The 16,609-nt window shown below is 40.3% G+C and overlaps 1 protein-coding gene across 6 annotated transcripts in view; it reads left to right on the plus strand.

The window, feature by feature from the left end:
* The first annotated feature begins 10,952 nt into the window (after positions 1 to 10,952).
* The window catches only part of AKAP9 (A-kinase anchoring protein 9), a 118,075-nt gene continuing 112,418 nt past the window's right edge, over positions 10,953 to 16,609 (plus strand). For all 6 annotated transcript variants that reach the window (XM_086742284.1, XM_086742286.1, XM_086742288.1 and 3 more), the window contains exon 1: positions 10,953 to 11,206. In XM_086742284.1, coding sequence (XP_086598410.1) covers positions 11,159 to 11,206 — 48 coding nt within the window. In that variant the 5' untranslated portion in view covers positions 10,953 to 11,158. The remainder of the gene's footprint in view (positions 11,207 to 16,609) is intronic.

Raw genomic sequence — 16,609 nt, forward strand, 5'->3', positions numbered from 1 at the left:
AACCCTAACCATTCTATGATTCTATGATTCTGTGAAACTTTTCAGAATCTTTTTAATTTTCACATCACCCATGATAAAATTTTCCCAATGTTTTTTAAGAAACTCATAGGCTGACCCATGGTGAATATGAAATTATTATTGTAACAAGTGGATTACCAGCTCCTTTGATCTTCAGGAATTGCTTCAGACCTTACTTGTGATTAATCTTATAAGAACACTCAATGGCTATTGTCTTACCATTTTGACATCCACTCTAACACATATCAGGTTGCTCTTCATGTGATTCTGCACCACCACTACTCCATTCTCTTCTTTCTGAAGCCAGAGAAGGCACTAGTTTGAATATAGCCCCCACTGAAAATCTGATAGTTAGAAATCATTCATGTTACAGAAGCAATGTATTCTTCACATGTATCAATCACATGATAGTCATGGAGATCAGAAGCTTTATACACCCTCATACTGTTCCTCTTGCATGGTTCTTCATCTGGAGATGAAGAAAAAGAAAAACCCTATAAACAATCAAGTTGAATAAAAAACAAAGAATGTACTAAGCCTTTTTTTCTTTTTTACATTAAAAAGAGATTAAAAATAGATTAAAAAGAGAAAAAAAAACCTCTCCAAAATAAGAGAAGGTAAGTAATTGTTCAAAAAAAAAATGGCTCAACATAATCCTACAAGCTAGTAGTAACTCAAATTGTTAAAAAAGTGAATTTTTACTTCAAACTCAAAAGTACAATATATGGATGTTTGATCTTGTCCTGGAGCCAAATTAAGTTACATTAAAATTTCAGAGCATCCTTTATAAGAAATGTAAAACAGAATCGCCAGTTCTCAGAGAAGGAGTAGCTAATATGATTTGAATCTTGTGCTAAACTTTCACAAGTCTGGATGACCTTAGAGTCTCAGAACACTCAGCTTCATACAGAGTCCTGAGAACCAGTATAAATTATGGCAACTAAAATGCCATCTAGAATTTCCCATAAATGCTTTCCCTCCAACACTCCCCATCTACACCTTATATATACTTTCTAAATAAGAGTTCAAAGAGTTCTGGAAGGACAGTATCTAGCTGTTTTTCCACAGCACTTCATTCCAAAAAAGTCTTTGTCAGTAGAAGTGAGATTGTCACAACACCTGATTCTGGTTCACATCATCTTTGTTTCATGGTGACAAATAACTTACGGTTTTTTCATTTTGTAAAGATTAACTATTTTACAAAATTTTATTATGGCAACAAGTTAAAAATGTCCTGACCTGTAAAAAGCACACCTTTTCAGAGTTCCTCTTCACTGGTTTGAAGTATTTTTTACTGTAGAATTTACTATTTGAGTTTCAGCATAATGTGTCATTTCTTGGGCTTTTAAATGAAGTGGGTTGTTTAAAAATCCCTGTTTTCTGAATTTTCCAGCACGGTCACACAACTCAGGAGATGATGTCATTCTCCCAGTGCCAAAAAAACAGGTTGGAAGTCCTAAATCTCAGCACACTCTCTCAACCAGTGACGCAAGCAGCCTGCTGAAGTGAATGAAACCTTTGTCCTGTTCACTGAAACTGGGAATTTTCATGCTTTTATAAGAACTCCAGAAAACCTAGCTGCTGAATATGCTCACAAGGTAAGCTTCGAAAGATAAAAACCTCAAAAGTGAAAAAATGGGTTTCAGAATAGGAGAATGGGATTCAGACCTCTCAGGATTAACTGCTGGCAATGTTCCTGTGTTTTAAAAAGCAAATTATTTTTACTTTAAAAAACCTCAACATTTTAAATCTGATTCCTTTTTTTTGAGCAGCAAAATAGGCACTGCAGTAAGTGACACCAACAGAAACACTGAGACACCACTGCTTTCCACAAGTGTCATATCAACAATTTAGGAAAGAGTGGCTCAAGACCAACACACTCCAGTACAGTAATCTACATGTAGCTATCAATGTATGATTATAGTTAATGGAGATGAAAATTGGGGTCCAATCCAGGTGACTATCCAGTAGGTGTTTACTTTAGGGTAAACTGATTCACTCTCCAGTCTCTGTTCACTGTATTAAAAGTAACTCTTGTAGCATGAGATGAGGAGAGGCTAGAAGCTATGCTTTCACCAAAGCAATACACAAGATTGGCTGTAAAAAAAAAAAAAAAAAACAACCAAGACTTGCATTTCTCCCACAAGTCTTTTATTTCCAAATGGTATCAAGCCAGGTTCCATTCAAACAGCTATAAATAATGCTCATGACACTGAATCTTCACATTATTAAGCCATGTAAGTTAACTCAGGCTAAAAAGCCTTAACGGCCCAGTGATAACTCCTCAAGTGCATGGAAACAACCTATTAATTTTCTGCAAGTAACAGACTCACACATACATCAGTCCTTGTCTATCCACTACTAAAGATATAAATAATTAATCCACAACACTCACAGCACATTACATAGATTGCTGATGAAAGTCACTACAACGTGGTGCAATGTCAGGTCTACTCATGTTTGTGAGCTCTCAGCATGTTTCAATAAAGTTCCCCAGCACTCCAGTGTCAGTATTTACAGACCTAAACTTGAGATGTTGCATGAACACAAAGTACCACACATCATCCCCATATCCACAACTGAAGAGCCTGGGGGGACCACACCAGACCTTAAATGCTGTTGCTGTTTCCTGAAGTATACAACAAAGAACACAAGGTCATGCAATAGCCTGTATCAGTACAATTGAGGCTACTCCTTCAGCAAACACAATTCAAGTTTTAGCACTGTTTTGTTCTCTCCCTTCACCCCTAAAGTCCTGCACACAAGTTTACTGGTTAACCAGTATTCCTTAGTTCTCTACATCAGCAACCTTTTTTCTATCTGTGCATCAGAGGTACAATCCCTGTTCGTGACAACCCAGCTAAACATCATTCTTCCTTCTACAGGATTGTTGCAGCTTTTGCCTCCAAACGTCAAATAAAATGAGTGAAAAGCACTGAAGGTCCTTTCATTTGGGCCAGTGAAAGAAGCGGTATCCCAAACAACTAGTTGCCTTTCTCTTTCCCTAAAGCAAGCTTCCCAGGCTTTGATTTTACTTGTGTCAGTAGTCTGGTATGTGCTTTACTTTTCTTACACTGAGCTATACCCTAAACACAGGGAAAAAGCGATACGGATTGGCCCTGGATGATCACAGATCAGCCATTTCCAGCATCACTCAGACACAGAGAGGCACAGCAGCTGGGTCACAGTCGTCTCCCCCTCTGTCATAAAAATTCACAACTGGCCCGTGTCAACTGAGGAGAGAAGCTAGGACACAACATACAGAATTACCAAAGTAAATATTTCTTAATGTCCATGAGGTGTCCCAGTCAAACTGGGACACCTTGAATGTGGTTTTATATATTCTTATACCCTTGAAATGTTCACTTACAACACAATTTGACTAATCACTAACACCCATACTAGTGATTACTAATCATAGTAACATTTTGCAAAGTGACTGTATTTTGCCACCATGCTTATTGCTTGTCTATTGATCCAGATGTCCCTGGAGTCAGTTTGGCTATAATTACTAGCTATGACACCAGACGATACTGGGAGGGTTTCAAAGACGTGTCAGAGGGGCTAGGACGCTGGTGTTATCTTTGTTATCCAGGCGTATCCTTTATCCTTCATGGACAGCTCTAAGCTTCCAGGAAGCAAAGTCCTTATTTCCAGGGCCAGGTTGTCCTTTAGTTTATTTTACACGAACAATACCAAAGCATCCAGTAAAATTCCACTACCTCATTACATTACGCTGTATAATGTGAACTAACATATATATTAACAAAGTTAGTGCACTTTCACACTGTAAAGATCGATTGACACAACAGTTAGGGAAGGGAATTTTCATCACACCTCCCCAACGTGCTGCGGCTGCAAACAGGCAACAGGAAGGCACTAGGGCTTGCTGCCATCCTCGTTACAGAGGCAACAATAAAGGATTCTTCATTTTCTCCTTTTTCCTTGTGTCAGCACAGAAGATAGGCCAAATTTGCAAACACTTTGCTAGGTTAAACTGTCCTGCAGAAATAGCCCACACATGAACCTACGTGAAAAACCACCGAGGACCTATTTTCACCTGAGCCACATGCACTGACCAGAAATCGTGGGTCTGGGTTTTCACCTCGCTCTTTACAGCCTCTAAATTTAAAATAAAATGTGGCTGCCCGCCACCCCCGGGTGGGAAAAGCTGCCTGCCCCACGGGCTGCCGCCGAGGCCGACAGCGGGGAGGGCGAGAGGCGGAAGCCGCCGTTACGCCAGGTCGGGTTTCTTGCCAGCGCTGCCACCTTGCAGAGCCGTTTTACTCGCCATTTTATTTGTATTTAAGCCGTTTGCCAGAAGATGGCAGCATAAGACAAAATACCCCTGAATTTTGGTCCTGGCTTCTACCCAGCAAAGTGGAGTCCCTCGGATGGCGATACGGGCCTCCTAGGGAGCCTTTTACAGTAAGATCGCGATTTACAGAAGTGGTGGGCTACAAACCTCTTGTATTTAACTTAGTTTTTAAATGGCTAGGTTTATAGCAGCAGGTAGAAAACTATTTGTTTAAAGAGCATGTTCAATTTTGGTGACAACAAAAGCTGCAGTCATGCCAAGGGAGCGGGAGCCAGGAACATAGGCCAGCCAGCACCTGCGCTTGGTGCTCAGGCCAGGCAGCAGCCAGGCCTGCCTTCACAAAAGTGCAAACAAGAACAAAAATAAATCTCTTTCAACAAGTGAACATCATGTAAAGCTCCCACAGTTACAGCTGCGCTGTCCCATCAGGCACTGATGCACAGAGGTTGTGTGGGTAAAACAGGAAGCAGGAGCGGCTCAGTGGGAAGGTGGCAATGCTGCATTCCCTGCTCCTGACGCACTGGCCTGGTGGATTAGGTCTGTGCATATTTGCAGTGCGCCCAGCATGTTTGCATAGCAGTCCAGTAATAAATCCTTTTGCCAGGGTGTTAGTGAGGTCCGCTGTCTTTGGAAGCCCTATGCACTTCTACCAGCTCTGCTGTGTCTGGGGCACTCTTTATTTGAGGCAGCAGAACAAGATTTTTCTGTAAGTATCAAAGTTAAGCCTCAGGAAATTCATCGTACTTACAGTTCTTCTAGGATTACCTGCTGTGCCAGCTTTTTTCCACATAAATAATTCTTAAAAAAAAGTGGCTCCCAGCATGATACAATGATTTAGGAGTCATTCTTATTATGAAAGTAATTAAATTTTTAATGTATTTTCAGACTCACTAAAATATGAGTAACAAGTCTTCTCCATTTATCACCAAAATATATTACAATAGTTAAGAGTTTTAGGAAGCTATGTCTTATTCAGATTTTGTATTCGTGCTGCCAGTTCTGGTGCCTGGAGCACGTAATCTCAGACACCATTGGAAATTGTGGAATTTCTAAAAAAAACACCAGGAATGCTTATCTGTCAGGTGAACAGTCTGGATAAATTTGAAAACAAACTGGTATTCACACTGGTCATTTGGTATTGTGCTGAAACACATGGACATTCCGTTAAATTTATAAATTCTTCCATGTTCTAAATATAGTTTCATGAATAGCACTTGACCATATAAAATATTAAAATAGGAGGAAAATAACTAGCTTTTATACCCTCATATGCAATAGGCATAAAAGAATCATATTCTGAACCTTTATGTAAACTCGGACAATCATGACCAGTTATAAAGAAATGTGTACTATTACAGCTCTACATATATCTGATATAAATAACTGAATTGTGGTAGAAATTAATCTTTTGTGCATACCTCAGATATCAAATGCCAATTTGATGTGTCTGGGTCACTTAATTAATTAGTTGTATTAGTTGCAAGCTTGCTTAAATTACCTTCCTTGATATATTATGCTTGCAGAATAAATTATTCATCCCACAAAACTTCTTAGCTGAAGAGTCTTGCCTCTTCCTAGCTACAGTATTTACATCAAAGCAGCAACCAAATATCACAGTATTTGTCTTAATTCATTAAATGATAAGGAATAGACTCAAATATGCTTAAAAAAAGATATGTGGAGCTTACAATTTGTCAGACTATAAGCTGTACAACTCCAGGATTCAGAAAACAAAGACACACATCTCCAGGAGGTATGTGTTATTGTAATATCACAAGAGCTCTGCACTTTACAACTTTTGTATTGGTTTTCACTCTCTTTTCAGCAGGAGAAAAATGTTTGTGTCTAGAAACAAGAAAAACACATTTATGTGTGGAAGTTGACTATGTGTGACTGAGCATTTAGCAAGCCCACTTTTAGGCATGTGTTAAGTGATTGCCTGGATCATATATGTGCATGGAAGGTTTTGGTGTCTGATTTCTTCTGTCACCTGTTATGATAAGAATCAATAAAACTAACTTTAATTTAGGGGAAAAAAATGCATGCTGAGTGGTGACAAAAACCAGACCTTTGGTGGGACCAGACCTTTGCAATGGTTAATGTAAATTTGTCTACCTTCACAGCTGCAGATATGGGTTTAAAAATTGCAATTTGGGGGTAATTGTTTCTCCTTACATTGGAACATGTTATTTTCATCCTCAGTGCCCATGCTGTTTCATAGGCTTTGTTATCTTTTTTAATTTAAAAAACACAAACAAGAGAATAGAAATTTGATCTGTTACACGGGACTTTGATTCTAGATATACTCATCAGTCACTCAATTTAATAATTTTTCATACAAGCATGCTTCTCCAGTGATTCTCAAAAAAAAACCAAACAAACAAACAAACTGAAACTCTTTAAATCATACGATGTTTTCATACATCTCTAGCCTATACCTACTTGTTAACCACCAAGCCTCACTATTTATTCTGTAATGGCATTTGTTGTGCCTTACTTTGAAGGAGAGAACACTTGGCTGTTTCTAAAACACAGTTCAAGGTAGTCTTAACATAAATAACATACCTCAAACATCCCTGAGGTGAAAGTGTCTGAGGTCTTAAAAAATGTTTTTATAACATGTAGCCAGACTGTCTAAATATAATAGGCTAAGTTCTACCTGAAATTTGAGTTGACTTGCACTTGCTAAGAGCAAATTAACATGATTTTGTAATCCTCCTTCAGCAGTATGTACGATGGGTCTCTGAAATTATGAACTTTACACATTTTACCAGAATCACCTGCCTGCTGCAACAATGCTAACAAAGCAGGGCTCTGGGGAACCACAGTGCAAAGTGATGTTCAGTGCAGCTCAGAGCAGATGGTAGGGAACAGAGCTGGCACAGCTGACTATGGCAAAGGCAGAGGTGAGCTAGTCATTAAGTCAACCTCATATTCTTTGTGCGAGCTCACACTGAAGGGGAGGCAAATCATTTTGGTTTATAAGCACCATGACAGGTAAACACTGAGGCCCTGCCTCATAATCAGCCATAGAACTCCCACTAGGTTCAATAAAAACAGGTATATGTCCTGATCAAATAAAACCTTTGCCATGGTCATCTTTCAGATGGAGTTGTTTCTTATTTTCACACTTGATCCATTTAATTTTCACTATAATTGAATGTGTTAATCCTGTCGAGTAGGTTTTGGACAGCAGATCTAGTGTCACAGCAGAACTGTTAGACATATGTATCAGAGGTTGCATATCCATTAGCAGGAGGACTACTCCTTTAACACATTATATTGACCAAATACAGATATTTACAATTAAGCACATTTGTAGCTCTTTTAAAAAACATAAAGTAGCATGGTCATTGTACTGCTGCTAGGAAGTCATCAGTCAGATAACATTTTGTTTTCACAAGCTCATTCAGGGTATCATACATGGTTCAGGTAGGAGTTTTCCATTCCAACATGTATATTTTATTGAACTAAATAAATTAGAGTTTATAGTGTCATTGTTAAGCAATATTGCTAATAATTATGACACCTGAGAACACATAATATATGAGCTCCTAGCTGTTGGAAGAGGTTGTATCATTTTGTGATATTTTGTCATTTTTGCATCTTATTTACACATGTGATTTACCAGCAACTTGTCATGATCTGACAGTCCTCTTGTTCTGGCTTCAGTGGACTATGACAGATTTTGGATTTCTTAACTAGAACTTTGCGACTTTATCACACGTCATCCTTAGGCTTCATCTCTTCGCTTTGCAGTCCACTGAAGTGTCACAATAAGAGTCACCAGGCATATCTTCCCTGAACAGTGAATACAGGGAACAGAAGAGGAAGGAAGAAGGTGGAGTTTCATTGTTAGAGAAAATGCTGTGGGTGAAGAGGCTTTTGTCCTTCTTTAAAGACAAACACACCTAAAAATGAGGTTTGATATTCGAAGCAGGTTCAGTGCAGTTTTTTATGAACATTTCCAATAATCAATACATTTGTGTATAAAAATAAGCCTGGGCCAAAACACCAGTCATTCCTATTTTGGAGAATGTCTGATCTATATTTTTTACTTTGTTAATCTGGCTCACTTCACATATGGTACTGTTGAAAGCAGTTTACACATATTTAACTTACGTGAATTCAGTGAGTGTTAGAAAGTTAATCCATTTTAAAATCAGTTATTAGCCTGAGTCTTAGGCACCACCTTACATTCTTAGGCACATGAACATTATTGGTCAATTCTGAGAATTAAGTAAGCAAGATTATTACCTTTCTGTAACTGGAAGTTTATTTGGCTAACCAAGGTGTGAATTCCAGTCAGCTTGCCCCGCATAAATGATAAAATAGGAATTTAAATAGCTGAAATAGGAAATCATGCTGCATGTTTGTTTGTTTGTTTTTTCCTAGGAGAGAAAGTCCACTTCTTCTTCTAATGTTGAGAGAATATGGAAATATTGTTCCCTGGGATATTTTATCCAGTAGTAATTTCCACAATACTCTATTACAGTTTGTCAGTCTGACTTTCATGACTTTCATTGTCCTGAATTAGATGTTTAACTAAAATCCATTAGAATTACATGGCTATAAGTCTGTAAGTGAGAGGAAAATTAGGCCCATCAATTCTTAGCATTAACTCAAGAACCCATTTAATTATGGGATTTATAAAGTTTGTAATTATCTTTTAAATGGGATATTTACTGATTAAGAAATTACCATCATAGTGTCATGCCTGTGTGAAATTTTACTGACACCTAACAGCTACTTCTGTGACAGTGGCCTCCATCAGCCAAGAGGAATGTAATTGGTACAGAAAGGTGATTTATTTTTCCCTCAGGGGCCTCCGGGCCTTTGTAATTGCTGGGAAAACCTTCAATTTGCACAGGCTTTGCGTAAAGCATTTTCTTTAACTAACTTGAGAACATATTTTTAAGGAATGAAGTCAAATAAATTTGTATTTCTAAGAAAATATTTCATCTTTAATTATTTCTTAATTTCATTGTCATTTGCTGTTTTTCTTTACCACATGCTTTTCCTCTAGTGAAAAGTCTGAGAACTTTTAACAGAAACACGTGTGCTTCAAATACGGAACAAAGTATAATGCAGACATTTGTCATTCCCAACCATCGATGGTATTTTCTTCTTTTGACATAAATGGTATTCATTTCCTTTTTGACTGAAGGTTGAGGATGTGGTTTTGTAAATACAGGAATGCAGATCAGGTGTACTGATCAACAAACAATTTCAGACTTTTCTGTGAAACTGAATGAGTTTTAGGAGGAGTAGAAAATTCTTAAAAAATTCGGACTGTAGGTTTAGTTTACTCTGGCAGTAATATGAGTGTGGAATTCTGCTGCTAGGAGCCCTAATATTTTTTATCTTGGTCCTAGTCAGTAATACCGTGCAAATAATGTTTTCTTTTGGCATTTTTTTCCATTTGGTTTATCTGGTCTTTGATGGGAAAGTCAAGCCAGGAAAGAATGAATACTAAATAAATTGTGTTTAAAAGATCAGCAAGGCTGAGATCTAACTTAATTCAGAAAGATTTTGAATTTTGCATTTAATAAAGCAGAATGACTCCAAATGCAGAATAAGGAACCTGTTTGTTCACATGCAGCTGTTACACAGTGATGAAAAAAGGCTTGCCAGAAATGTGTAAGCCTGTGCCATCCACCACCCCACCAGAAATGGAACCGACTTCAGGGGTAACCGAAATAAAAAGCACATTGTGAACATGTAATTCAAATTTGCTATTAGCCTTGCAAGGCACATATTTAGTAGACAATATTAAGTAATCCCAGACTATGGCTTTGTGTCGAATTCTGAGGTATAGAAATTGTATTAGCATTTAATTGCCACGTGCCATATTCTCCATTGTAATTTTAACACCTATTTCAACCCCTCTGGCAGGATAAGTGCATATTAAATCATTTAAACAGAGGGGCTACACATCCTTTGCTGTCACCCTTACATAGTCTGGGATACACACCCCAAAAGCTTGTCGTGTTATTTCCAAGCTTTACATCCATGCCATAGGAAGTCTGCAATTTAGCGAGCCGCACGTAGGAGCAAGGAAACAGCTGGAAAATCAAAACTGTCAAAATTCGTATGGTAGCCAGAGAGGCTGGATTTGCGAGACAGCAGAAAGCAGCGGTCTTGTGAAACTCAGGTATTGTCTGTTCAGGCCTTTGTAGCAAAAAAAAAACCAAAAAACAAAAAAAAAACAAAAAAAAAACCCCACAACAACAACCAACCCAAAAAACCAGGAGGCCTTTGTAGCAAAAAAAACCCTAGCAAGTTTCAGGCGCCTTTCCGCCGCGGTTCTTTTGTGGGAAGGGAAAGCCCCCCGCCCTGGGTCTGCGGGCACGAGCAGGGGTGTGGAGGGGGCCGTGCCGGCCGCTGCCGCCCTCCTCCCACGCACACCCCGCGGCGGCCCTGCCGGTGCCGGCGGCGGTTGTTCCTCCGCTCCCCGGCCTCGAGCGGTGCAAACCCGCTCCTCCGGGGCGGCTCCGGCGGGACCCGCCGCCAGCCGGGCGGCCGCTGGCGGCCAGAGGCGCTGGGAGCGGCCGGGGTTCGGCGGGGAAGGAGGGGCTCGGGGCAGGATTTGGGACGGGCGGCCCCTACGTCATTGTGGCCGGCCGCGTGTTTACGTGGAGATGAAGATGGCGGCGCCGGTGGCAGCGCCACGGCAGCTGTTGTCGCTGTGAGGCGGGACGGGACACGCGAGCGATCGTCTGCGCCCCGGCTGAGGTGGAGGGGGCGGGGTGGGCCCCGCGTCCCGCGTCCCGCGTCCCTCCTCCCACTGCCGGTAACGTTCTGCTCTCCTGCACAGACGCCATGGAGGACGAGGAGCGGCTGAAGAAGCTGGAGGCTGGAAAAGCCATGGTAGGAGGCGGTGGCGTGGCGGGGAGGCTGAGGGGAGCGCGGTGGGGCCGGAGGGGGATCGTCAGCGGGGCCGGGCCGGGCGGCGGAGCATGGCAGCGGCGGGGGGCTGGGCTCGGGGCGCCGCCGCGAACAAAGCCGCGGGTGGAGGAGGGGCTTTGTGCTGCCCCCCCGCCCCGGCACGGCCCGGGCTTCCCCCGCCGGCCTCGGTGCGGGGCCGAGCGGCGTTGCTCGGCCGGGGCGTGGGCGCGGTTGGCCGGTGACAGCGGGCCCCGCGTGGCGTGGGGAGCGCTGCAGGTGCCCGTCGCAGGGCGGGCGGTGGCGGCGCCCCCGGCCCGGGCCGCCCCCCTGTTGCGGGGCGGGGGGAAGAGCCGTGGAGGAGGAGAGCTCATCCCGTTACCGCTTCGCACCCAGGGCACGGATTCCGTTTGCCTCTTAAGCCTGGGAAACTCCCTGTAAACCTTTAAGGAAGTTTGTAAAACCGACAGCTGTTCCTCAGTCTGGTACTAATGCCGTGAGAGAGCCTTAGCAGGCCGAGGATTAAAGATGTCTCCGGTGATGCAGTGAGGTGCGTTTACCGGTGGTCTGAAAATGCCAGGCAGGGCGTGAGTCACCGGCGGGACCTCGCCGTGTCGCTGGCCGCCTTCGGTGCCCGCGCACTGGCGCTGGGCCGTGGCCGCCTCGGGCCGTCAGACGGTGCCCTACGGGCTCCCCGGGGTGTTCGTTAATCAGGTAAATGATCATTATACTCGTCTAGCACGGCTCAGTACGGACCGGCTGCAAAGCACTTCCCCTCCTGGGCAACAGTTACCGCACTCTAGGAGGACCTCTTTTTTACTTCAAAGAAAGCTTTGGTGTGGTCAATGAGATAAGATAATTAATGACATTCTTAGGAAATAAGATAAAATTGGTGTTTTGACATTAGGTGTCATCTGATTCCTTCCAGCAGTCATTGCTAAATGATAAGACTTTGGAAGTTTGTCAGTCTGTCATTCATGCTAAAGATACGTATGTAACTTGTCAGGAGCTAATGGTACAGGCAACAAGAAGAGAAGCTGAAGATGGAACTACGAAACATCACCATAGTCTTGTTTATCTGGTCTATGGAAAAGAGGATGTAATTTGGCTGTGAAGTACTATGAATAGGTATTTTGCTGTATTAGACAAAAACTTTGTAACTTCTTGTGTTTCTGTTTCTTTTGAAAGAGCATTCAAAATGTACCTTGGGAAACTCCTAAATGGAGCTGTATGTTTATATAGGAAAACCTGTTGTTAAATGCTTAGATCAAGAATGGTGTTTGCACAACATTATGCACTCCTATTAAAAGCACTGGGACAGATCAGGTACTGGTGGAAGTACATTCTGTCACACCCAGGTTGGCTAATTCTTTTGCAGAAAATTAGAAAGCAGTTTGCAAATAAAATGGTTGAAGAAGATTCACTAGTATTATAAACCACAATAAAAAATTTATTGAGAGAATTTGTATTTTTCTGTCCATATTGGCCTGGGATTAGCACAGAGAATTCATGACAATTACTGAAAAGTAATCCAAAAGCCAGGACTCCAGCAGGAATTTAATGGCTTCCTTCTTACTTAGAGAAAAGAAGTACACACTTTAATGATCTATTTCGTATTTTAGGGGCACTGTCATAACTCTCACGCTTCTAGTCTTTTCTGACAGAAACTTAGTGATGTTGTTGTAAGTAAGCATTCACCTGAAGACTTTCATATCCTGTACTTTTAAACATCCCGTGTGGTTTAAGTCATTCTAACTCTTTAAAGCTCTATGTGGCTTACATGGGAAGGGACTGTAAAAGCAGTGTTAGTTTTTCAGATTTTTCATGGGTCTTCTGTGTGCCATTTACGCCTTTTTTTACACGTGAATGATGTAAGTAACTGTGTTGTACTGCAAAGACTACTTCACAGTCCTCTAGTGACAAGCGTCACTGATAAAGACAGAAAAGAAGAAATTGTGTTAGCAGAGAATGGAAGCAGGAGTTGCTCTTGCAGCTGCTTTTTTTTTTTCTTTTTCAAGGATACAAACACACTCACAGTAGCATGATCAGTATGTCTTCTAAAATTGTTTGGCCCAATGAATATCTTCTGCAAATCATAGCAAGAAGCATTCAAAAAACTACTGAGCCTAACCACTGAATGTTCCTTAAATAAAATAGCTGGAAAAATGTTTTAAAGTGTGTGTTGTTACTGTGCTAAAAGCGCAGGTATTGCTATACTGGAGATACCTTGATTCATCCACCTAAAATTATAAATTGTAAATATAAATAAGACGTTACATAAACTATGGGTTGAATATAGGTTATTGGGAGGCCAATAAAAGAATCTGGTAGGTGCCACAGAGGTGGCTGGTACATTGCTAATGTGGAGTTATTCAAAATTGAGACTTAGATTCTTGTTTGTGTGAATTTATCTACAGTGGAATTTTTTCTTGATGTCTTCTTAAGATACTGGCTCCACACGTAAATCTTTTACAGAGAAGTGTATTACAAATGGATTTTCTGCAATGCAAGTTTCTTTTGAGCCCTTCTATATTATTACTGGAAATGAGAAGCTGCATTGTGAATCTTACCTTAATTGAAAGATGTGAAGTGTACTCAAGCCTGGCAAAATTAGTCTCAGTGCAAACACAGCCTTCAGCAGTACGTAATTTGAAAAATTGAATAAAAAGCTCTTGATAGAGGCTCACCAACATTCGTGTGTACCTGCTGACCCTTGGAGACTACATCAAGTCTTTATTATGAAGCAGTTGTGCCACATGTTGCTGTTTTGTCTGTTACAAACCCGCAAAGGCAAGGGAGGTACAAAGTTAAACCCAGTAAATTACATGCTCCTTTTTTCCAGACTTATAGTAATTAATTTTCCTTTGCCACAAGGTAAAATGTGCTGGATATTAACCCAGCCTCTATAGATGTCTGTCTCCCTTTCTCATTAAAATGGTTTCTTTTTGCCCTTTTAGAACTCTCTCCTCCCCAGACAAGTAATTTCTTCGTATTAGGTCCTGATCTGATTATGGTGGAGAAAGAAAAGTGTTTGTCAGAACGCTGGTTAAGGGAAACAGAGTTGACTGTGGTGGAAGGTGGAAGGGAGAAGACGTGTGCTAGCAGCAGAAATATAGATGCATATTGCTAAGTTGATCATTGCCCCAAAACACAGTGAACTTAGAAATCAATCAGATATGTTTTGTGCCTTGCTTAAGTGGTTCTGAAATATTGTTGATGGCCTGAGATAGGATAAATATACTTGGTCTTACAAAAGACTGCAGAAGATGGTGGTTGAAGATCTTGGTGTGATATTTATGTGCATGCATACTACGTGTGTGTGCATATGTACATCACTTTGCTTGGAAATCTCATCTGACATTAAAGTGGATGCTATTATGGTAGTTAGGTATTTTATTTTTTTATATTTCTCTAGCAGCTTTGTAGCTGACTTTTGTTGTCAGGATGTTGCACTGTTTTAATCAACTTTCAAAACTATACAGAATAGTTTTCTAGCTTCAGAATAAAAACATTGGGGACCCTTGTGAGAAAATTACTGAGAGTATTTTGGTAAAGCTTTTGAACTGAAAAAAAAAAAAATTTAATTTGTACACAGACACATATATGAAGTATGTTTTTAGATATATACACACACACAGTATTATGATGGGTAAAATTAACATACATGAAACTATCAATAGCAAGTTTTATAGAATGGCCTGTTTTACAGTACTGAAGTTTATTTGCAAAGTATTTAAATATACTTGTTGATTCTATTTAAATTTGTGTTGAGGAAAGAACACACTCATTAGCTGTATGCTTTTTTTGGTGTGGGAGGGGTGGACAAGGGAAAGACACTAATTTGCTTTGTAAGTTCTCTCAGGTTGGTCTAGGATTTCAGGTCTAATGCTAGAAATATATGATTTAATGTCCTGATTTTCAAAAGTTCTGTGTATGTTTGTAATACATTCTTGTTTCAGTGTTTGAAGAAATCATGTAATTGTTGAAGAACCTAAATCAGGGAACTGGTTTAGTTAGATGCTTGAGCACCGAATAAGGAGTGTGACTGCTTTTGATCTATACCAGAGAATCACTGAGCAGATGGAACAGTGAAGTTGGTTTGGGAAGCTCTAATGGCACTCAGTGGAGAAGTATTACAGTTGTATAATTAGTCAACAAGTTATCTTCACAAATTGAGTAGTAAAAAGAAATAATTGCATATTTTGTCTTCTGGTCGTGCATGTAAACATTTTAGGTGACTGAAGATGAAAATGATATGTATTATTAAAATAGCATTGTCTAAGAGTCTGAGAATGTTTAGTGTTTGCATTCTTAGATCTTACTCTTTTAAGGTGAGAAAAAGATTTTACTTCCTCATCTCTGGCCTCTTCAGACAGAGAAATTTTGGATTTATGAAGGAAAGCTGTTGATCAGGGCTTTTTTAAAATAAAAGACTCAAGCAAAGCAGGGAGTAGTTATGTGCCACAGTGATTAAAACTCTAATTTAGAACCACCACAGTTCAAGATAGATTGTGTTTGTAAAACACAGTCCTTTTAAACTCCCTGTAATTTACCTGAAGAGGAAAAAAAAAGCAGTATTTCAGTGGTTATTAAGAGTTTTTCATCACTGAAGACAAATTAAATACATTTCATGAAAGAGCTGGCCTACTAACACATCTTCCTTTTCTTGCAGGTGTAGACTGTTCATTTTGTTTATCCTCTGTCTGCCTCAAATAACTTGAACAAAAATAATTAAACAGAATCCTGGAAGTAAGAATTTCCTTTTCAGTCTGCATTTTCTTACTCTGCTTTTTTCTTAAAATAAATTGTATTCAGCCATATCAAAAAGTGCTAATTTCATCGTAAAGCCCTAGTCATTGCTGTCTCTCTTAATAAAGTATGGAGGAGAGCAGCTTTATGGGCTAAAAGTTCACAGAATGGAATGATGCTGGGCTGTGTCTGTCTGCAGATGCTGTGTCCGTATTAATGGACAAGAGAGGAAGGAACAGGAGGGGAGTTGAGGCTAACTCTGAAGAGTCTCCTGGAAAGATGTGGCTGAGCTTTCGCTCAACAGATGTGAATGGAAGCCACCTAACCTTTTTGTTTGTAATGAAGCAGGAGAGTGCAGTGAAACTATGAAAAAAGGCTATAATGAAGAGCTAGGCTTTAAGACAATTTATTTGAGGGAGCCCTTTTTCTTGCACATGAAGATCCTCGTAAATCTGTACCTAATTCCTAGGCATTCCTTGCTAAGCTATTTCTTCTCCCAGGTCCTTCTGGACTTGTGTTTTTTGGCTCCTCTTCATCTTTTATAGACTTCAATCTACTCTCTCTCCTTTGCATCTCTGTCAATTCTAAATGCAAATAGTTGCAGGTATGTGGAACTGCCAGTGTGTGTTTTGATTACGA

This window comes from Chlamydotis macqueenii, chromosome 2, assembly GCF_036417535.1.
Source record: "Chlamydotis macqueenii isolate bChlMac1 chromosome 2, bChlMac1.mat, whole genome shotgun sequence".
In the NCBI taxonomy this organism is placed as follows: Eukaryota; Metazoa; Chordata; class Aves; order Otidiformes; family Otididae; genus Chlamydotis; species Chlamydotis macqueenii.